The sequence below is a fragment of the Myxine glutinosa genome, chromosome 6 (genome assembly GCF_964187855.1).
Source record: "Myxine glutinosa chromosome 6, kmMyxGlut1.1, whole genome shotgun sequence".
Lineage (NCBI taxonomy): Eukaryota > Metazoa > Chordata > Myxini > Myxiniformes > Myxinidae > Myxine > Myxine glutinosa.
Genome location: NC_136266.1, coordinates 91,926,368 through 91,950,908, shown reverse-complemented (window position 1 = coordinate 91,950,908; position 24,541 = coordinate 91,926,368). Strand labels below are relative to the sequence as shown.

Here is a 24,541-nt window from a genome sequence, read left to right as displayed (position 1 = left end):
ATCAACATCCATTCCTTAAAACTTTGCACTCCAATATTATTTTGTTCGCTGGAATTAAAGCAAGCACCCACTTTCTGCATTACACTCTTGGCTAGGCTAATTGTCTCAAAAGGTTTTCATTACAAATTTTTGATGAAGCAAAACAATTGATTTTAGGACTGCTTTCAGTTAAATGCTCCTAGGGGGCCAACTAATATATATATACTAATATATATAATTATAACTAATATATATATATATATATATATCTCATAGGAGGAGGGGGGGAGGTACTGATATTCCTTAGTTTTTTTCTTCATGAAGAACTTTCCAGTTGGTTTGCTTCACAAGGTGTAAAATTAGTTCCGAACACCAATACTTTATTTACCATGTGTGGATTGAATTTTTAAAGTTTTTTTAAAATGTAGAATGTGCATGCAGTTATACTTTTTTAAAAATCTTCACATGTTATTTACCACTGAGTTTACAAAAATTGAATTATTATTATTATTATTTTTTTTCTGTACTTGGTCCCTCGAAATGAATCATCTTGTTGGCTTAAAAAATAATTAATACAGTCCGTGCCTCTGTTAAGCTAAGATCAATCTTACTATTAGCTTGCAGGTCTGTACTCCATTTAAATGTGGTGTCTGTAATCGGTATAATTCGATTTGTGATCATGACGAAGTAAAATAAATTAGAGGTTAGTCTGTTCAAGATGTATGAACTAACCAGGAAGTTATTTATAAGGAATGCTGACTATTGCCAAACTTGGTCACACTAATTAAGTGAAGGTTAACCTTTAGGTTGTAGTACCACGTACGATTCCACAAGTGATAATTTTATCATCAAAGGAAACGAAGGTAAAAGTTATATGCTTATTTTTTGGCATGTTTTACTTGATTAAAAAGGTATTATGAAGAGTCTACAAATTTAAATGGTACTTTGTGATCAAATAATTACTAGCCAAAAAAGTGAGCAAAAATTGGCAACTTGTGGAATGGTTTTGGCCCCCAAGACACCATGTTGAGTAACAAATGACCCAACATGCAACAGCATGAACTATGGAAATAAGTTTGATGTTAATACAGAATACCACAGTTGATCATGCTACGACAAATCAATGACCCACAGTTGATCACCACTCGCTTCTCCGATTTTAAATATGCTGAGTGAGCAACTCTCTCAAATATCCAGTTTCTAGACGGCTACCTTGAACAAGCAACATGTACAAATAAAAAGCATCCTAAATTTCTCTTAACATTGCACAAATACATTTCAGGTACGTGAAAAGGCTTGAAGTCAATATTAAAAAAAAAAAAAAAAAATGGGGGGAAAAAAATCAACTCGTTGGGAAGCATGGGGGGGGGGGGGGGGGTAAGGAGAGGAGGAAAGGGCTTCGGGAAATGTTCAATGTCAGTGTGACTATGATCATGTGACCATATGAAAGTGCCAAATAAAACGCCGGAAATAAACTGTCAATCCAACCCAGGATGCGTGGAGCAGTTGTGGACGTCAATGTAACAGTAGTGTAACTAAGTTAGCCCATTAGTGCATAATTTACAAAAATTGTCCAAGAACATTCAACTCGTTTAAAACTGATTTAGCTTATTAGATAATTGGCAGAACTGATTTCTGCAACACCAAACTGTATAAATATTTAAACAATTTAAATCATGTAATAAATATGGTTTGTAGTCTTCAAGAAGTACTTTACAAGCAGTTGCCAAACAGGCAAGACATTTTCTTCAAGCGATGCAACTTTCTTTTATTTCCACCCCCCTTCCCCCCAACAGGTGCAAAAGCGTCCCAAAGGGAATGAAATTCCATTAGCTGAAGATGTCAGATGGTGGTTCATGGCAAGAGGAATGTGCAAGGTAGCGTAGAATGTCCTTCTTGGTGATTATGCCGAGCAGTTGTCTGCGAGGGGGAAAAAAAACCGTATTAAGATGGAAGGGAAGAACAGGATGGGGAAGGGAAATCACTCCAGCTGATAACTACAGGGTGATACAGAAGCATTGACGCTATGTAAATGTTTATAACGCTATTGGGTTAATGCACCGCTCAAATGTAAACAAAAACTGGTGGTTGGTCGTGTAGGAAGGCAGAAGACAGGAAGACATTCTTACAAATAACGTCGACTTACTAAAATTAATACGGGCGGGAATGAGGTAGTACGAGACACTATAAATAAATGATCAGATCTGGCAGTCGACAGACACACAAATAGGGAAGAAGGGAGCACACAGACTTATGCACAGTGAAACAAAACCCCACTAATGGTGCCAAAATACTGGATTCGAACAAAGGGGAATTTAGTTGAGGACTTAAGGCAGGCACACTGGCTTTGTTTCCACCACAACCCGTGGTCGTGCAGACTGGCATGGCACAGGATGAAGATGAGAGGACGACGATGAGATGGTGGTGGGGAGATTGCATCTGCGGTCTTTCAGTGGTCCTTCTAGGAATAGCGATGAAGTCGAGAGCCGAGATGTCTTCTAGAAGCTGGAAGAAGCCCTTCACGAATCACAAGCTCCCGCCTCCTATGCGCGTATGCACTTTTATTGACCTTGGGGCCCGCCTTCCAATGGATTGGTCGCCCGCCGTCAAGAGGGCGGCCCCACCTTTCAAGCCGTCAGATCCCTCTTCAGGGCTCCACAGCTCACTCCCCCAACCTGGTCTGCAGTTCTTGTCCAAACAGCCAATGTTGATTCCAACACAGTCCAAGCGCATAGCGCTTTCCAAGTTGCATTTTGCCACAAGTCCTCCACCTGGCCTCACCTGTTCAGGAGGTTTAACACGTACAACCTTTCCCTAAACTGCCCTATGGTTTACAACCACCACCTCCTCGGTGCACATATTACGTACAACTTAGTCTCTGACACATCCCTAAGCAATACAGGCATAAGTCTAACCTACTGTGGTAGAATAAATCTTTATACGATGTAACTAGTTATGAGATTGGTGAGTGAACCAATGAGTGGTTCGTAAGAATGTCAGGAATGTACCTCGGAACATGGAACCTGGGAGTCCTTTTGTTCACCTTGTCACGGCCCTGGGCTAGAGCACATTCCTAGGCTTTCACTATTGTGAAGCAAATGTAGCATTGAAGGAATTCCCAGGAGGGGGGAGCGAGCTGGTGCCGGTGAGGCAACCGAGTAACGTTTGCGGAGAACGGATTAGGATTAGCGCAGAGAGGATTAAGATTTCTGTGACCATAAAATGTGAACGTCCTGGGAGGAACACACTTGTCACCAGAATCTCTGCCCAACGGAACGAACGAGTACGGAACGAGAAACAGCGCTGGCAGAGGACCGGCCAAGGAAGAAGAGCCAAAGAAAGGAGTACCAATCCGTTTAGCTATTGTAGTGTTTATTGAATTGAAACAAGTGACATTAATTATAATAAATCCTTACTTTATAAAGCTGTTTGGGCGTCTCAAGTCTCCTGAGTCTTAAACATTCTCCTACAATATTGGTGGCTACCGTACGTGGATCGAGTGGACATCGACAAGCTCATTAAAGGTAAGTGTGGCTTCTTGTGGATTGTCCATTATGATATATGAACCTGTGTTTAGTTATTTTCTATATATATGGAGAAAGTGGTGTTTGGGCGTCTCAACAATGCACTATTGGTGCAGGAGAGCCCTCAGGAGGAAGATATAGATGAGACCCTTTGGCTCCGGTGCTGTGCTCGCGACACAAAGGATCCATTTGAGTTGGTCTAGGGTGCTGGGTAGTAAAAAAAAACCACAAAGAACCATTGTTGAGCTGGAACTCCCGGGTGCTGTGACTACTACCCAAAGAACCATGTCTGTATGATTAAGATGTATTTTGAGGTACCTTGTGAATAAATGTAATGATGTAACGATCTTAACGATTGTCCGAGGTCACGTCCTGCAAAATGTCTGCTCGTTCTCTTTTTTTGAGTCGTAATTCTGTTGAAATCTCATTACAAATGCGGAATTTAGTACGCTGGTAGTGATCGAGATCCTGGATGGCGATTTAGCAATGGTGATTGGGCGAACGAAATCACGGATGGGACATCGACAAGGATTTAAGCCATCATTCGAGTTTTAACGATTTCTGTAAATACGAATTTTTCCTGCGCTGTGTAATTCTTCTGCCACGCGTCACTAAGAAACGCACCACTGATGTGCGCGAAGCGAATGTTTGCCTGCATTCGGCTGTGTAATTAAGACTGCGTCTTTGCAAAGATTCGTGCGTAGTCGCACGAATACGCTGGTTATTAAGGGCCTTACTGTGAACTAGGAGCAAACGGACCATGAGTGCACCATGGGACGATTTGCTTCCGAGTCGTGTAAGGCCTGTACACTCGTTTACACACTCGTACACTTGTGTAGCACTTACAACGTACTTTTGAGTTGCCCGCCCAAATGGTAGAGGACTCGCTTGGCGTGCGAGAGACGGCGGGAAATGGAGATATATATATATATTTTTTTTCTTCCAATTTATGGTATCGCGACAAAACGGCTTATATCTTTGGAACGGCGAGTTGGATTTAGACAAATTAAACGAAATTGTGTCGGACGGAAACCGTGGGTCCAAGGTAAGAGAAAAAAAAAAGGGTGGAGAGGGAAAAAAAAAAGGGTGGAGAGGGAAAAAAAAAAATTCCCGCCAATTCTTATAACACCTAAAACTCGTTCGATTAACATATAAATTAATGACAGACAACGCCATCTGATGCCGGTCCAGAATTATTATGAAAGATGGCGATTGGATGAAAATTGCATACTGACGCCCCCAGGGTGAAACCGAACATTGTTCCTCATTTCCATTCCGGCTACCTGTCTTGCCCCCGCTCCTTCTCCCTCCCCTCCCTCTAGTTCCCATTGGCGGACGTTTTGCGAGAAGCAAAGCGTTTTGCAGGAAGCTTCCAGGAAGCAAAGCCAATGCTGTTGGTTTTTTTGTGTTTTTCCTCTGCTCCCTGTGCTCGCATTGCTGTACGTTATTTCACTTGGGTTGAGGCTCATATAACATGACTAGCTGAGGTACCCGGCTTCGCCCGGGTTGAATAAAAAGAATTGGTGGTTCAATTGGATTTTGGTGAAGTCCCAGATTCGGATCCAGCTACGAGAATTTTTTAAAGTGATTCTTCACCATCGAGAGATCGGGTGAAAAAGCGATATACATGATGTTTAACATGATATACTTATTAACGTTATTATTTTAATATTATTCATATATTTTTAAAAAGTTAAGGATGAGTTATGAATAAACCTGGTGGATGAGTTGGGGAGGTGACAAGAACACGCCGATTAAATTTTGGTTCAGGTCCGAATCCAGATCCGGCCTATCAGTGGGATACAAAACATAAACTGTTCACCAGGCGGAGATATGCTCTCTACTAAGCGTCGTTCTAGTTGTGTGTTTGTTTTTCTGAGCGATATCTCAGCCATCCTTTGAGTTAGGAAGCTGATATTTGGACATAACAGTGACCAAGTGATGTGGAACCAAGGATATTTTTGATTTATTGATTAATCATTTAATCGATTAATTATTTATTGAGTAACCGATTACTTATTTATTGAGTAATTGATTAATTATTTAATTTTTATAAAAATGACTTATTTAATTAAATTCCTAAAAGATACATCTTCGGATGAAGCACTTGTAGTTTCCCTCCCAAATGCAACCTCTATGAGGCGCCCCGGCAATGCCGCGCTGTAGGATATTTAATTATTTGGCATGAGAGATAATTACAGGAAATGTGTATTGTTCTTATTTGTTGATTATGAGAGATAATTACAGGAAATGTGTGTTGTTCTTGTTTGTTGATTATGAGAGATAATTACAGGAAATGTGTGTTGTTCTTGTTTGTTGATTATGAGAGATAATTACAGGAAATGTGTGTTGTTCTTGTTTGTTGATTATGAGAGATAATTACAGGAAATGTGTATTGTTCTTGTTTGTTGATTATGAGAGATAATTACAGGAAATGTGTATTGTTCTTGTTTGTTGATTATGAGAGATAATTACAGGAAATGTGTATTGTTCTTGTTTGTTGATTATGAGAGATAATTACAGGAAATGTGTGTTGTTCTTGTTTGTTGATTATGAGAGATAATTACAGGAAATGTGTGTTGTTCTTGTTTGTTGATTATGAGAGATAATTACAGGAAATGTGTATTGTTCTTGTTTGTTGATTATGAGAGATAATTACAGGAAATGTGTATTGTTCTTGTTTGTTGATTATGAGAGATAATTACAGGAAATGTGTATTGTTCTTGTTTGTTGATTATGAGAGATAATTACAGGAAATGTGTATTGTTCTTGTTTGTTGATTATGAGAGATAATTACAGGAAATATGTATTGTTCTTGTTTGTTGATTATGAGAGATAATTACAGGAAATGTGTGTTGTTCTTGTTTGTTGATTATGAGAGATAATTACAGGAAATGTGTGTTGTTCTTGTTTGTTGATTATCTATCTATAATTCCAGCAATCTCTGTGTGTCTGTCTGTGTGTCTGTGTGTCTGTGTGTCTGTGTGTCTGTGTGTCTGTGTGTCTGTGACCGCTGTTTCTCGACAACCACGGGTCCGATATACTTGAAACTTGCCAGGTATATTGCTGGGGACCCGAGGATGTGCCTTTTCAAGGTTTCATATTAATCGGACAAGTACTTACCGAGATATGTCCAAAAAACGCTTCAACCAATCAGAGAGCAGCGAGCTATCACGTGTGCCGAACGTGGCGATCGGACTCTGCCTCGGACGGCACATTTGACAGCGTATTCATTTATTTCACGTTGGAAAACTATGTTGCCGTTAAACTATGTTTTAAAACGAATTCAAACTGCGATTAAATTAAAACGATTCATCCTAACTGCGATTTGCGAACTTCCGGACAGTGACGACTGTCCGGCAGCACGCTTTCCGGCAGCCAATCACAGAACGCTTTGTTGCGTAGGCGTGGCCGATGTGAGACGAGCACGAGCGGAGCTGAGCGCGTTACGAGCTGACCGCCATTACGGTACGTAATTCGATTTCTTATGCGCATTATTTCTCCCAATTCATTCATCTCCCAATTTCTCCCAATTCAATTCGTATCACTAATAAAAACGAATTTGCGATTCATTCGCTTTCCTGCGCGTTTGTGCACGCGATGGCGATTGCTTTACCAAACTCCGGAAGCCGTTCGCTTTGGACCAAACCATTGCATGAGGGGGGGGTTCTGTGGTCGTTGCGAATGGACCAAACCATTCATGTAAATAGAGGGGGGGGATTGTCACTGTACTCGCAAGCCGTTCGCCGTTCGCTTTGGCGTTGCGAATGAACCAAACCATTTCATGTAAATAGAGGGGGGGGGATATAATTTTAGATAGATATATAGTACGGGCATATATATAGTACGGGCATGCCCTAGTGAGAGATAATTACAGGAAATGTGTATTGTTCTTGTTTGTTGATTATCTATCTATAATTCCAGTAATCTCTGTGTGTTTGTTTGTTTGTACGTTTGTCTGTGACCGCTGTTTCTCGACAACCACGGGTCCGATATACTTTAAACTTGCCAGGTATATTGCTGGGGACCCGAGGATGTGCCTTTTCAAGGTTTCATATTAATCGGACAATTACTTACCGAGCTATGTCCAAAAAACGATTCAACCAATCAGAGAGCAGCGAGCTATCGCGTGTGCCGAACGTGGCGAACACACTCTGCCTCGGATGGCACATTTGAAAGCGTATTCATTTATTTCCCGTCGGCAAACTATGTTGGCGCTATGTTGGCGTTAAACGATGTTTTAAAACTAATTAAAACCCCGGGGGGATTGTCACTGTACTCGCAAGCCGTTCGCCGTTCGCTTTGGCGTTGCGAATGGACCAAAACATTTCATGGACCAAACCATTTCATGTAAATAGAGGGGGGGATATAATTTTAGATATAGATATAGTACGGGCATGCCCTAGTGAGAGATAATTACAGGAAATGTGTTGTTCTTGTTTGTTGATTATGAGAGATAATTACAGGAAATGTGTATTGTTCTTGTTTGTTGATTATGAGAGATAATTACAGGAAATGTGTGTTGTTCTTGTTTGTTGATTATGAGAGATAATTACAGGAAATGTGTATTGTTCTTGTTTGTTGATTAATGAGAGATAATTACAGGAAATGTGTATTGTTCTTGTTTGTTGATTATGAGAGATAATTACAGGAAATGTGTGTTGTTCTTGTTTGTTGATTATGAGAGATAATTACAGGAAATGTGTGTTGTTCTTGTTTGTTGATTATGAGAGATAATTACAGGAAATGTGTGTTTTTCTTGTTGGTTGATTATGAGAGATAATTACAGGAAATGTGTATTGTTCTTGTTTGTTGATTATGAGAGATAATTACAGGAAATGTGTGTTGTTCTTGTTTGTTGATTATGAGAGATAATTACAGGAAATGTGTGTTGTTCTTGTTTGTTGATTATGAGAGATAATTACAGGAAATGTGTGTGGTTCATGTTTGTTGATTATGAGAGATAATTACAGGAAATGTGTGTTTTTCTTGTTGGTTGATTATGAGAGGATTATAAAATCATGATGATTATTATGAATGACATCATTGGGCTTCAATGCAGAATGATTGCACGAACTTGGAAAAGAGCTTTCAAGCCCTATAGGATAAATTGTGTATTACAAGCAATTGAGTTCCAAATTTTAGCATGAATTAATAATAATAATAAAAAAATTTTGGCAAATTATGAATTGATCATCGTTTTGTTTGTAGAACATTTCAGGAGTTTTACGAAATTTTGATTGCCAAGAGGGTTTGGGTACTATTGAAAAAGGAGACATTTTTCCCAATGAAGTTTCACATCTGCCATCAATTTTGGCTGTCTCACGAATGAAGGATGAGTTGCCTTTAGTGGTTGCAAAGTCGAATTTGTGGTGACCAGGCAAAATTGAGAAAAATATATGTCAGATATGACCCTAGTACAGAACAGTGATTCGTCAATTAACATGAGGTAGGCATCAGAGGTGACGACCGATGATCTTCGATCTCAGTCAATAGATAAATCTATCCTGACATCATTGATGAAAATGATGATTTGAATGAATGATTTGATTTGAATGAATGATTCATTATTTGAATGAATGAATGAATGAATGAAATTTAATGATTGAATTGATTTAATTGAATAAATTGATTGATTGATTGATGAGGATGCGGTCTCAAGAAAGAAGCTTTGATATCTTTGTGAGATATTATCAATGTGAAGACAACCTTGGAAAATTGAGCAAGGTGGTGAGTCTATGTATGGATATATATGTGTGGTTACCATTGTGTGATTCCCCCTTGGACAGAACGAGATACCTGCGGATTCACCCATTTCATACTGACCCGTTTGGCTCATCTGCAGTACCGATCTGTGAGATTGGGTTGTGCAAAAGCCACAGGTGAGAGAGATTCTCTGGAAATCACCGTTTGAATATGTGGACAGATCCTTCCTGGAAGTACGAGTGAAGCTTTAGAGCTGGGGTGGGGAACCTCTGGCCTCCGGGCCGTATACGGCCCACGAGACCGTTTGATCCGGCCCGCGAGGTAATTCATCTATCTATAAAAAAAAATTTTTTTTTTTTGGTTGTATACAAGATCGAGGCTCGTGAAAGAGCGAACATTAATCACACAGAAAGACAAACCGACACATAAAACATATAACATCGGGAGCAGTAAAGATGGGGAGAGAGGGGGAAGGATACAAACACAACATTTGAGAGCAGGGACCGAGAGACATGGAGACATCGAGAGATCTGTGAGAGGGAAAGGGCTTTGGGGGGGCATGGGAAGGGGGGGCATGGGAAGGGGGGTGGGAGAGGTATAAAACATATGGACACTGCCAGGACTTCCAGGAAAGAAGTTGGAATTTCAAACAAGGTGGATCTGGGGTGAATTAGCGGGGGTAGAAAAGATCAAGGTTTTGGATGGGGGAAGATAAGAGATGGTGGTGAACAGCTGTTTTAAAGACCTGGAGGGAGGAGTGGGATTGAAGGGAGTGAGGGAGTTTGTTCCAGAGGCGGGGGAAAAGAGGAATGAAAGAGTGAAGGTGAGCAGACAGCCGAGATTTCGGCAGTTTAACCATCAGAGGGTTGCTGGCAGATCTTGTGCGACCTGTAGGAATATTTGGGGGACAGAGCACAGAGAGAGCTGGGGGTGCAAGGCCGGAGAGGAGTCGGAAGAAGACAGAAAGACCACCTACCTGCCTGCGGTGAGTGAGTGAAAGGCCCTCAGAGATAGCTTCATCGCGGGAGATTCCAATAATTCTGAAAGCTTTGGTTTCAACAGTGTGAAGCCGAGCTAGGTGTACTCCATTGAGCTGTGGATGAAAGCCTTGTATGTGGTGAGGAGCTCAGGTGTGCCGAGGAAGGACTTCGCATGACGGAGGATGCCCAGTCGGCGACTGGCTTTGGAGGCCAGCTTGGAAATGTGGTTTTCCCAAGAAAGATCATGGCAGATAGTGAGACCCAAAAGCTTGAGCGACAGAACTTCTTGGAGAGGATTGTTGAGAAAGTAGATGGGAGGGTTGTCCAGTCGATCTTTTCGGAGAGACATAGTAAGAGTGTGAGATTTGTCCTCCCTTTGCTCGAGTTCTACAAACTGTATGTACGTGCTGAGGATTTTCCCATTCTGAGGAGACATGCACTGAAGTTTGCATCACTGTTTGGGACGACCTACAGCTGTGAGCAGTTCTTTTCAAAACTGACTCTTGCAAAGACTCGGTTTCGCTCAAGACTGACTGACCCAAACCTGCAAAACTAGCTGCGAGTAGCATCATCACTACCACCTGACACCAAACGCCTCGCCAAAGAGAAACAGTTCCAGCCATCGCATTAGGTGAGTCCGATATATGTATTCAATAATTTAGCATGGCCCTCGAAGGATGTTCTAAAAATCGAAATGGCCCTCGACAGGAAAAAGGTTCCCCACCCCTGCTTTAGAGGAACCTGGAACAAGCTACAACACATCCAACGCTACTTTGATAAAAGGTGGAACAAACTCCAGTAGATTTTATTTACAGTACATATAGTACAGGTGTGTACAGGTGCATTTCAAAGCGCAGATTCTAGTAATCTACCTGGTACATTGAGTGAATATTGAGTGTTATTCACATACAGGCAGAATGGGAAATGGAGCCTGCAAGAATACACAAGGACAACCAGAGATTCCACAAAAAGGTACTTGTACATATCATATGTATGACCGTTATGATGCAGAAGCTATAAGGGAGGTCGAGAATTGGCATTTCTGGACAAAGGGACATGCTAAGGAGTTTCCGAGAGATGGTACATTTGACCGAAGTCGATTGGAAAGATTAGGACAAAAATTGAGAGCCAGGAAGAGACAGAATCTAACGGTAGACTGGCCTGCATTCCATCTTTGGGATGGTGAATCCAGACAACGGGAACAGCAAGAACGGATATTACGGACCTAGAACTTAAAATAAAAAGGATACAGGATACAGTGGAGGAGATAAATGCACAACTGCCCTCGAAAATAGGAATAAAAGTGACAGTTGTCCCATCTGATTCCCATTTGTCTCCCCAAAAAGGACGGTACAGAGAATTTTTTCGTGTTTCAGGAGATAACCAGAGATTGCAGTGGCAACTCAGGGATGTAGAGATGCAGCCCAGCAATACAAGTGCACAGGTGGACAGACCAGGCGACGACAGAAACCGGTGTTTCAAGTGTGGAGAGATGGGACATTGGAGAAGAAGATGTCCGTATGCCAACAGGAAGACAAGTTCATAGGGCAAACCAAGATCAAGGGTACCAGTGCTTACCGGTACCTCAGACAACGATTAGGCCTTCATTGCTGCAAATCCCAAATGATGATTGGCCTCAACAGATTAGATTACTGGACAAACATGAATAACTGTCGATGATTCTTGTGTCTGAAAAGTTTTCGGAGCAAGAATGATTCATTTTTCTTTTTGCTTGTTAACAAATTAATAATTAATTGATCAAATGCCAAAATTGGATCTTCTATTTTGGGCACAGCAATTTTAAATTTACAAAGTTGGAACAATTGCTTTGCAAATTTTTTGGAAACCAAGTGACAAGTCACGATGATCAGGTGGGAATTTCGGACTATTGTTTCGCATGATTGATAAGTCGGTGGTCGACTGACATGTAAATGGGTGTGTAGTCAAATTTGGATAAATTATTGTGTGAACTGAAAGGGTAATTTCAATGTGACATCATAGGGGTTTTCTAAGAATAGACTTTTAGTCTATTTGTGTATTAGCATTTATAAAATTGAAGGACAAATTTTATGAAATTGAAATAAAATTGACACCCATCTTGATCTGTAAATAATGGTTCCAACGCAAACAAATATGCATAATGCATGTGTGTGTGTGTGTTTTTGTGTATCAATCTTACAAGATTGTTGACACCGACAGTGTGCCTTGTCTGAAAATAGATAGTTCCATGTGGATGGGATCGCATATCGAGAGAATTCGTAAAATAAAATAGAAATATAATTTGATTATGAACATTATCTCTTTTGTCAAGGGAGATGGAATATAAAGATTTGATTTGCTGAGTTATGAGCAGCCATTCATTAAAAAAAAAAATTGGGAGTAATCTTGGGATTCCATTTTGATAGAATTTATATGAGAATCAAAGCTATTTATGGATGTGAGCTTCATAAAAATGTGGGAGTACAAAATTAGCCAAATTTGGGAGAGGTCTTACACTGACTTCCTAGAGTACTCTGCTCACGGATTTTTTTTATATATATAAACTTGAATTTCATCAGCATATAAATTGTGCTGTATGTACGGATGTGTATTAGGCATAAATGATATGGGAAAATAGGAAAGAAAATCTTGCTGGTTTGAACTATTGTGAGTTTTAAAACGGAATGCATTGTGAATCTTAAACCAAGGGGCAGACATGAACGCGCTGTTACGTCATTTATACTCAGAACGCGATGTCACATGTACCTGCAACATATTTGTTAATCTTGCACACCTACATTGGCATAATGGTGTCAGTAGTACTCACTGGGTGCATAGAAATGGATGAGCAACAGTTAAGGGGGTGTTAAAAACACTTACTTGGATATTTTCTACAAAAGTAGGGGTTTCAATAAGTGGTAGCTGTACACATGGGATTCATCAAATTAAGTTTTGGAGTTCAAACAAAGTCACTGGTTAACAGATGAGAATGGATAGTAAATAAATTCTTCGATGCTGGGTAAATTAAGTACGATATTACTAAGACTTATGAGAGCTATTGTTCTTCCTTACAGAAGTGGAAAATTATTGAAAAAATTAGATCCAACATAATGAATCTATAAATGAATGTGATAGGGATAATATCCTCAATTTGTACTAATTATTTGATTGTGGGTAAAGGAATTAATTTATCGTAGTGGATTGTTAACAGCAGCCTGAAAATGTCCTGAGAGTGTGCATCCATGTAATCAGAAATCCCAGATTTGTTTTTACAAACAACATTTTGGTAGAGGTCTTGTGTGTGGACGAGCATTTCCTTGGTAGATAAAAAACGGTACTGCATGCTGGCAGCCACTTTTGTGGCCAGTTAGGCCAAACAAATTGAGAGGAAATTGTAGTTAAATACGTAAGTTACACATGGCTATTTGTAAAAAGGAAATTTGTTGAGATGGGAAACATTTTTCGAAGGTTTATTAAAGTGTTATAATATGACATGTGGCAAGGCAAACTATTGGATGGGAAAATTAGATCTTGTTATTGAATAAATTTATTGACCCCTTGAAGTTAATTCTTCGAATCATTGTTTCACTGGCATTTTGAGTTCACATTGGAAATAATTTGGTAGAGCTTTGGTTAAAACCTTTGGTTGCGGTATTTTGGAACGAATTGATAAACCATAGGAGATTGATAAAAATAGAAACAAATATGGACCCAAAATAGAAAGTTGGATTCATGCCTCTCATTGCAAGCAAGCACATGGGACTAATGTGGATGGTCCCACAGAAAATGAGGCTGCACCTAGCAGCCCAGCAGAACATTCAGTGGCAGATAAATGATAGTCGTGATTTACATTCATTTGAATTACATTTTAACACCCCTTGCATTGATAAACATTACATTTTCAACATTTAATATTCCTACTTGAATTAAGGAAGATAGTGACATTTATTTACCTACATGACATACCATTATCTACTGATATTAGAGCAGCATGAGGGATAATGTATCACAACTACACTCATGATTAGGGGATTTAGTTCGACCCCCGGGAAATAGGGGGATCAGGGTAAGACAAATAATCTGATTTATGTTACATATTAAGGGATTTTTCTTTATTTACCTTTTAGGAAGCTTGTTAGTTTGGTATATAATGTTGAATGTCATTGACATATAATTATGTTATAGGTATGAACATATACAAGGGGTAGCTCACATGTTTTACAGATGGCTACAGGTGGGACAAAGGGAAAGACCTTATCAAGACAAGCCGACAAATCAGGGGAAAACAGAGACTTCTACTTCGGATACTCCTTGAAAATGGTGATATTAATCCTAGGAATGAGTTCTCTAGTAGTGGGGACTCTGTATTGCATGCATTATTTCGGGGTAATGAGAGAACAAAATGCAACATTGGTGGCCGACATACAGATATATGATTATGCGGGACGACATAAGCAAAAGAGAAGTTTGATGGAAGATAGGGACACACCTTTAGAACCCGATGGATTACACGGGATTAATACCTTTTTACATTTAGCCCACACAAGGGCTGATATAGCAAATGAAAGTAATTGTTGGATATGCACACAAATGCTGCATTCTAGTGAGAACGGAGTACCATTGGAGGCAGTTCCTTTTGGTTGGGATGAATTATGTAGTCGCTTCCCAAAGAGGTTGGTAGCAACAATACGACCTGATTTACCAATGGCGATGATGCTAGGGGATGCTAGTTGGGAAAAAGGGGGATATCAATGTGAGGAATTTGCAGACAGTTATAGGCCTAAATATGACAATGAAGTTATGCCCCCTTACGTAACTATTCAACAACAAATGAAAGGGCTCCTATGTTTCATCCGACATCGAACCACAGAGAATAATAAGTTTATGGGAAACTCCACCTGCCACCATTATAGTTACGAGTTGGGCTATATGAGATTGCTTGTCCCAGTAAGGGACACTAGCTTAAAGATGATATCTTTGTATTGGGAAGGAGCTTGGACAACAGATACTACATGGACATATAATAATACATATTTTATATGTGGACACAAGGCATATCCGTATCTTCTGTCGGGATGGTTCGGAACATGTTTCCTGGGGTTTGTGCTTCCACACATGCGCTCGTTAACAAAGTCACCAACGCATATCCTGCATTCTAGGCAGAAAAGAACCATTAGCATGGGGGAATGGATTGGAATGGTAATATTTCCATTTTATGGAACCTGGAAGGCAGGGCGAGAACTTAGGCACATGGCATTGGCTATGGAGAAGTTGGCAAATAAAACAGCTAGTGGATTGGAAAAACTTACAGGAGAGCTGGCAGCAACAAGAACGATGGCATTACAAAATCGTATGGCATTAGATATGCTGTTAGCAGAAAAAGGAGGTACATGTGCAGTCATTGGTACAGATTGTTGTACGTACATACCTGATAATTCAGAAGAAATTTATAACATAGCTGATACAATCAGACAAGAGGGAGCAAGATACCACGATTATTAAAAAAGGGGGTGCCTTTGCATGGTTGGGAAACACATTTGGAGGAGTAGCAGCTAAGATACTCCAATACTTGTTTGTTGGTTTAGTAGTTATATTGACAATTGTTTTAGTGGTGGCTTGCTTGAAAGCCTTAGTGATGGTGTGTTTGAATAAGGTAACCAACAACACTATGATAACGCATGAAGTGACAAATGAGGAAAGAAATGTGGAACCACAAGAGGAAGACTTTTATGGCGACATAAATACTGAGATTAAAAGAACTAGGGCATGCCCGTACTATATATATGCCCGTACTATATATCTATCTAAAATTATATCCCCCCCCCCCTCTATTTACATGAAATGGTTTGGTCCATTCGCAACGCCAAAGCGAACGGCGAACGGCTTGCGAGTACAGTGACAATCCCCCCCCTCTATTTACATGAAATGGTTTGGTCCAAAGCGAACGGCTTGCGAGTGGTGACAATCCCCCCCCCTCTATTTACATGCAATGGTTCGGTCCAAAGCGAACGGCTTCCGGAGTTTGGTAAAGAAATCGCCATCGCGTACACAAACGCGCAGGAAAGCGAATGAATCGCAAATTCGTTTTTATTAGTTGTAAAACATAGTTTAACGCCAACATAGTTTGCAAACGTGAAATAAATGAAAACGCTCTCAAATGTGCCATCCGAGGCAGAGTGTGTCCGCCACGTTCGGCACACGCGATAGCTCGCTGCTCTCTGATTGGTTGAATCGTTTTTTGGACATAGCTCGGGAAGTAATTGTCCGATTAATATGAAACCTTGAAAAGGCACATCCTCGGGTCCCCAGCAATATACCTGGCAAGTTAAAAGTATATCGGACCCGTGGTTGTCGAGAAACAGCGGTCACAGACACACAGACAGACACACAGAGATTGCTGGAATTATAGATAGATGAATCAAGTGATGTTGCAAATGAATACAGTAGAGTTAAGATAAGGGCATAACAAAAAATGTTGTGAATTGTGTCAACCGGTGAACTTCTATCACCACAAGTTACACACTGTTTGGAAAAAAAAAAAAAAAAAAAAGAAGAAGTGGGGAGAAATTATGATAATAATACATTATGCTTAATTTGTTGGTTTGCAAAATTTGTTGGGAATTAGATATTCCTGTTTGTGATTGTAATCATATACACTCGTTATAAATGCATTTATTTTCTTTGAGTAGTGCTAAAATACCTGCACGAGTTAATTTTTGAACTATATTAACCTGAAAGCAATTGTGGATGCTATTCTTAGTTTAATAGAAAAATACATACCTGATTGAATATTATTTGTGTGACGCATATAAACGAATATAACTTTTTGAATGTTTTAAGGAAAAACAACAAATTGTTGAATGTGAAACTGTCGGAAGATATACATGATTATGCTGATTTCATGGTAAGATGTACCCTATCTGATTCAGTGTGTGTGGAAAGCAGATTCAGATGTGACTGAGCATAAGGATAAGACGAGATCACATTTTGAAGGGAGTGCTAACGGAATTGGGAAGAATTTCGAGAAAGAAAATTTGTGGCTAAAAATGAAGTTAATCGTGGCATACACCCTCCTTCTCAAAGAATGATGAAGACATTCTCCTGTGTAACTTGGAGATGGATGCTTACCTTCACCAAGGAAATTTATGTGACCATTTGCCTGGATCACACTGCAACATATGAAAGAAAGGCGATCACTTACTCTTGTTCGAAGGCTTGGAACATTCATCACATCAGAAGTTGCAGAACAACATTTTACCTGCAACCCCTACGAAATGCGGGGACATATGTTATTACTTCACCAACTTCTGGGGAACCAGCATGGAGCTGCAAACAAACGGCTGTGCCTTTTCACAACAGCTGTGCACGATTCTGCTGGTTGCTCCTGGTATGGACCATGGATGACCTGAACACCATGGTCCCAACATCATTGTGGATGCATCCGGCATCCCTGTTCCACATCTTGCTGGCCAATCAACATCACACCAATACTTGCTGCCCACTCATAATGAGGGAGGAGGCAAGTCGACTACAACTGGGCGAAGGCCTTGTTCAGGAATTACTATGGTTTACAGCAAGAGTGGCAAGAATGCTACATGGAGAGCAGGGTCAGTCTATGACTCCGCACAGTTGTTACAACAGCGAGGCCCTACACGAAGTAATGCAGGTGCTATGAAGACATTAGAAGAAAATGTTTCGTACCTGAATTCAAACACAAGTGATCAGCCCTTCCTTTCAAACAAAGAGTCAACATTTGTTTGGAGGCAAACGTTTTGCCAGATGTTGCAGATGCTTTATAAATTTGAAAAAATGGTGAAGTGAAATTGTTGTGTCTTGGTGATGGTGAAGTGTTGTTTTGCAAAGATATTTGTGATGCAAGTGAAATAGATTGAATTAACAATATGGAAGGAGTCAATGACCAACAAAATGTTTTGTGATTCTTGCAGGATGACGGTGTATGCCTAAGGGAATTGGATTACCAAAGTTATGGTTTGAGTACTTGTATTGATGTTTACTTGTAGTGATTGATTGTTTACTTGTACTTGTATTGATGTTTAGATTAATGGTTAATATAAACATAAAACAAAAAGATGAGGGATTGTGGTAGAATAAATCTTTATACTATGTAACTAGTTATGAGATTGGTGAGTGAACCAATGAGTGGTTCGTAAGAATGTCAGGAATGTACCTCGGAACATGGAACCTGGGAGTCCTTTTGTTCACCTTGTCACGGCCCTGGGCTAGAGCACATTCCTAGGCTTTCACTATTGTGAAGCAAATGTAGCATTGAAGGAATTCCCAGCAGGGGGGAGCGAGCTGGTGCCGGTGAGGCGACCGAGTAACGTTTGCGGAGAACGGATTAGGATTAGCGCAGAGAGGATTAAGATTTCTGTGACCATAAAACGTGAACAACGTCCTGGGAGGAACACACTTGTCACCAGAATCTCTGCCCAACGGAACGAACGAGTACGGAACGAGAAACAGCGCTGGCAGAGGACGGGCCAAGGAAGAAGAGCCAAAGAAAGGAGTACCAATCCCTTTAGCTATTGTAGTGTTTATTGAATTGAAACAAGTGACATTAATTATAATAAATCCTTACTTTATAAAGCTGTTTGGGCGTCTCAAGTCTCCTGAGTCTTAAACATTCTCCTACAATATTTAAGCACACATAAGTTATTCTTAGCATATTCTAGGTATAGATCCCCATCCTCCCCCTACCATTTACACACAACAGTATTTATCTAATGTTTTTTTTCTTATTTGCATAATTTACATGTACTAGCATTGAAGCCATCGCTTCGCTGATGGTACTTGAAAAACTTAATTTGTATATGTTACAGTACAATAATACAGTTTATTGAGAGTCAATATTTGCAATGTTTATATTTCAGAAACAATTTGTTTACTCACAATAACCCAGCATTCATTTTAGTAAGACGCACACTTATTCGCCAAAAACAATATTATTAATTTGGTTTATGTTCCCAGGGATCAGACACTGTCTTTTTTTTTTTTTCTTACAAGTTACAAAATACAATTCTCATTGAGTCATGAATAATGCACCTCCGTAAAGGCCTAGCCGGGAGCTAGACGAAGCGCCATCCCAGATGTAACTCCGTCATCTTACAACACCGCCTTGTTACTAAATCCGTCATCCCGACGCCTATCATCTGGCATTCAGCCCGTTGCCTACGGCAGTATATGGGTTATAGGTGTTCATCTGCTGTCAGCGACGGAATGGGGTGGGTTGAGTGCTGGATGCCGAGACGAGCATGTCCCTAGAGGCCTAGCGTAATGCACCAGGCGTAATGCCACAATGACTTCCAAACAAAAAGAGTGTGAGAGACAGGGGTAGACGGATACATTTGGCTACTTTAACATATACAATGCATTCAGAAAGTATTCAGACCCCTTCACTTTTTTCACATTTTGTTATGATGCAGCCTTACACTGAAATAGTTTAAATTCATTTTTTCCCCTCATCAATCTACACTCAATACCCCATAATGACAAAGAGAAAACAGGATTTTAGAAAGTTTTGCAAGTTTATTAAAAAGAAAAAACTGAAATATCACATTGACATAAGTATTCAGACCCTCAACTCAGTACTTAGTTGAAGCACCTTTAGCAGCGATTACAGCCTCGAGTCTTCTTGGGTACGACGCAACAAGCTTTGCACACCTGGATTTGGGGATTTTCTGCCATTCTTCTCTGCAGATCCTCTCAAGCTCTGTCAGGTTGGATGGGGTCCGTCGGTGGACAGCCATTTTCAGGTCTCTCCAGAGATGTTCGATTGGGTTCAAGTCAGGGCTCTGGCTGGGCCACTCAAGGACCTTCACAGAGTTGTCCCGAAGCCACTCCTGCGTTGTCTTGGCTGTGTGCTTCGGGTCATTGTCCTGTTGGAAGGTGAACCTTCGGCCCAGTCTGAGGTCCTGGGCGCTCTGTTTCAGGAGGTTTTCATTAAGGATATCTCTGTACTTTGCTCTGTTCATTGTTCCCTCAACCCTGACCAGTCCCCCAGTCCCTGCTGCTGAAAAACCCTCACAGCATGATGCTACCACCACCATGCTTCACCGTTGGGATGGTACTGGCCAGGTGATGAGCGGTGCCTGGTTTCCTCCAGACATGATGCTTAGAATTGAGGCCAAACAGTTCAATCTTGGTTTCATCAGACCACAGAATCTTGTTTCTCACAGTCTGAGAGTCCTTTAAGTGCTTTTTTGCAAACTCCAAGTGGGCTTTTATGTGTCTTTCACTGAGGAGAGGCTTCTGTCTGGCCACTCTGCCATAAAGCCCAGATCGGTGGAGTGTTGCAGTGATGGTTGTCCTTTTGGAAGTTTCTCCCATCTTCACACAGGATCTTTGGAGCTCAGCCAGAGTGACCATCGGGTTCTTGGTCACCTCTCTTACCAAGGCCCTTCTCCCCCGATTGCTAAGTTTGGCCGGGCGGCCAGCTCTAGGAAGAGTCCTGGTTGTTCCAAACTTCTTCCATTTAAGAATTGTGGAGGCCACTGTGCTCTTGGGAACCTTCAATAAAAACCACCGTTTAGAGGCCATTTTTCCCCGCAAAGCGGGGGTTGGCCTTTTCGGGGACCGTGGTAGTTGTTGTTTTTTGGTCCCCTTTTTGAAGCAATGTTTTACGGCCGGATGCCCTTCCTGACGCCAACCCTTTTTTCCGCCTTCAACGACAAACAGGGAATTACCAGTGAACTGGTACTCAATTAGCCGACCTCGGAAGGATGACAGGCTGAGTCAACCCCCCTGGCATTAATTCGGCGATCGACCGAGATTCGAACCCAGGATCCTAGGATCCTAAGCCGGCACCCTAGCCGCTAGCCCAACACCAGGGATTAACAAATTAACAAATCCCTCGATCTTGGGAACCTTCAATGCAGCAGAATATTTTTTTGTAGGCTTCCCCAGATCTGTGCCTCGACACAATCCTGTCTCTGAGCACTGCAGGCAGTTCCTTCGACCTCATGGCTTGGTTTTTGATCTGATATGCAGTCAGCCGTGAGACCTTATATAGACAGGTGTGTGCCTTTCCAAATCATGTCCAATGAATTGAATTTACCACAGGTGGACTCCATTCAAGGTGTAGAAACATCTCAAAGATGATCAAGAGAAATGGGAGGCACCTGAGCTAAATTTCAAGTGTCATAGCAAAGGGTCTGAATACTTATGTCAATGTGATATTTCAGTTTTTTCTTTCAAATAAATTTGCAAAACTTTCTAAAATCCTGTTTTCTCTTTGTCATTAGTGGGTATTGAGTGTAGATTGATGAGGGAAAAAATGAATTTAAACGATTTCAGCATAAGGCTGCAACATAACAAAATGTGAAAAAAGTGAAGGGGTCTGAATTCTTTCTGAATGCACTGTAGATGTTCTACCCTGACGCCATCTATTCTGACCGACTTATACGATGTATGCAACAACAACACAACAACAGGCATTTTAAGGCCATTTTCCCTGCTAGAGCGGGGGTTAGCCATATTGATGTATGCGAAGAACAATAATGGGTAATATAGAAGAAACTAGTGGGGTCACCCGTGGGAATCCCACGGGCATGGACGTGTGTGACATTTCGACATATTGAGTTAGATGCTGCACCTGCACATTCAGTTTCACAAAATGGTTACTGGCAATTTATCAGATGCACAAATGATGTAATCTACACAATGTATTTACTTCTGATAACATGTGAATGCATGTGCGTGCATACACACACACCCACACACGTACACCCACACGTACACATGTACACATACACACAAACACATCTCGTTTTTTCATTTCTGTTCCCCACAATTTTGTCTCTTATTCACACACACACACACACACACACACACACACACACACACACACACACACACACACACACACACACACACACACACACACACACACACACACACACATACACACATATATATATATATATATATATAATATTGTTACAGACGCGGTTTTGGATGTTAGTTTACCGAGCGGTTTGGTATGACCGCGTCTGCACAGTTTACCCGATTCCACTCGAACGTTGGCCGAATCGCGCTACGCTAGATCAATGAAGGAAAGGACACAACGGCTGGGTTAAATGACACGACACCAGGGGTACAGTTCTCAAGACCTCCGGAGGAGGTTATAATATGGGTTTGCAGAACGTTTAGATTACACGCACAAGAGGTACAGCACAGAAAGGTGGGCACTTAAACACGGTCTTATCTTAGCCCCGACAGACCACAGATAAACGGGACAAGACTGACTCACACAGGGATTGATGGCAAGGAAGGGCAGAATCGATGGCTCAAGGTGCACCTTGGCTCAGGGACAGGATCCATACGGTCCGGTCCAGATATGCGGGGAGGTATCGTCGCGCTGGAGGTGGCGTCTGTTTCTCCTCAAGCTGGGGGCGCATCTGACGTCACCTCCGGTAAGTGGCTGCGTATATCCAGCGGGGAGTGACACGCCCTCGGCTCGTTAGCTCCGCCCCAGATGGAATCGGTCCGCCGCTTCTTATTGGGTGCGGGGGGGTTACCGGGCTCCGCCCTTGACGAGGAGCTGACAGTCAGCCCCTGTGTGGTAACCCCGTCGGAGCACATGGGCAATGGCGGCTAACCAAGCCGGAGTGAGGACGCACACTCCCCGCGCCGCCGCCGCGCCGCCCCCGCTGTTGTTGTAGTTGTTGTTGTAGTTTCATGAGGAAGATGGGAGGATGCGGAGATGAGATTGTGGGGAGGTATTGGGAGGTCCTAAACTTACTACTGGTGCCATACAATCACATTCTGGTGCAACGAAGAGTCAGAATTAATGGAAACGAGTCCTTAACTGACATAGACTAAGAATAACTAGCAAGATGTCCTATAGTTGTCTACGTGAGATGCGGTGAACCTGGGTACGACATTTAATGGGGGAAAAAGGGGAAGGTTGGTTCTACAGAGTGTTGTTTACAGACAATGGGACTAGGGAATGGGGGATTGGGGATAGTTGGGGAGTATTGGGGAAATAGGGGAATATTTACAAGCGGATATGGATGGAGGCCAAATCCCATATCCGCAACAATATATATATATATTGTTGCGGATATAAGATTGGCCTCCATCCATATCCGCTTGTAAATATTCCCCTATTTCCTCAACGTCGGGTAAACGTCGGGTAATGTCGGGTAAACCTCAACGTCGGGTAATGTGTATATATGTGCATATGTGCGATTTGGGTCAACGTCGGGTGGAATCGGGTAAACTGTGCGAACACGGCGGCCATTCCGCTTGGCCCATCATAACATCTAAGCCGTGTCCGTAACAATTGGTGTCGGGAAGTGGGATTGGACCCGAAGCGCGCTTCACGCGCTCGAAATTATTAACGGCGAAATTTGATTTTGTTTTACAAAAAAAAAAACCCGAATTTTGAAAGTCGCGCTATGGCAGATCAAGACGGCTGGGTTCCGGAAGAGGAGAGTGAGGCAGGGTCGATCCAGGACCAAATTGAGGGACATGAGGAGAGCGAAGCAGTGAGGGCGGCAGGTTCGCAAAATGGCGTCCTCGCGCACGAGGTTGCGGGCGCGCAAAATGGCGCCTCGCACATGGCTACGGCGGCCGCACCCGCTGCACAAGTGGGAGGGATGGCCCAAATGCAGGCCCTCATGGAGCAATTTATGGCGCAAATGCAGGCGTCCCTCAAACTGCAGAGTGAGCAATTGGGGGTAATGGGGAACCGGATGGATGCTCAGGGTGAGCGATTGGAGGGCCAAATGGGGGTAATGGGGAACCGGATGGATGCTCAGGGTGAGCGATTGGAGGACCAAATGGGGGTAATGAGGGACGAAGCGAGGGGTACCGGTGAGGGGTTAGACAATGGGATAAAAGAGGTAAAGAATGGGTTAACGGGGGTAGAAAACAGAATGGCCGCTCAAGAGAATCAAATGGAAGGGATGCAAAAGGGGTTAGAGGGGTTAGAAAACAGTATGGAAGGCAAATTGAGGGACATGAGGGACCAAGCAGAAAGGGAAGTTTAAAAAATGGGGCAGCAGATAGAGGGGGTCAGAATGGGGGTAGAAACTAAATTGGATGCTCACAGGGAGGAAATGGAGCAGATGAGGGTGGCATCTGGGCAGGAGATGCAAGTGATGGGAGAAGAGATCAGAAGAGGTGTGAGTGAGGAGGTCAGAGGAGTGCGCGAGGAGGTGAGGCACTGTAAGGAGCGCATGGAGAAGGAGGTGAGAAAGGGGACTGTAAAATTGCAAGGTGGTATAGAGGAGTTGACGCTGGAAGTGGAACAGCTGACGGAGGGACAAAAAGAACTAACGGAGCAGGTTCAAAGGAACACTGCGGTACTAGGAGGGTTAAGAGCGACACAAAACGACATAAAAAATGACT

The 24,541-nt window shown here is 41.8% G+C and overlaps 1 protein-coding gene across 2 annotated transcripts in view; it reads right to left on the bottom strand.

Annotated features, from left to right (window-relative positions):
- Window positions 1-435: 435 nt before the first annotated feature.
- The window catches only part of LOC137430072 (H(+)/Cl(-) exchange transporter 4-like), a 100,507-nt gene continuing 76,401 nt past the window's right edge, over window positions 436-24,541 (bottom strand). For both annotated transcript variants that reach the window (XM_068120589.2, XM_068120593.2), the window contains exon 14: window positions 436-1,899. In XM_068120589.2, coding sequence (XP_067976690.1) covers window positions 1,809-1,899 — 91 coding nt within the window. In that variant the 3' untranslated portion in view covers window positions 436-1,808. The remainder of the gene's footprint in view (window positions 1,900-24,541) is intronic.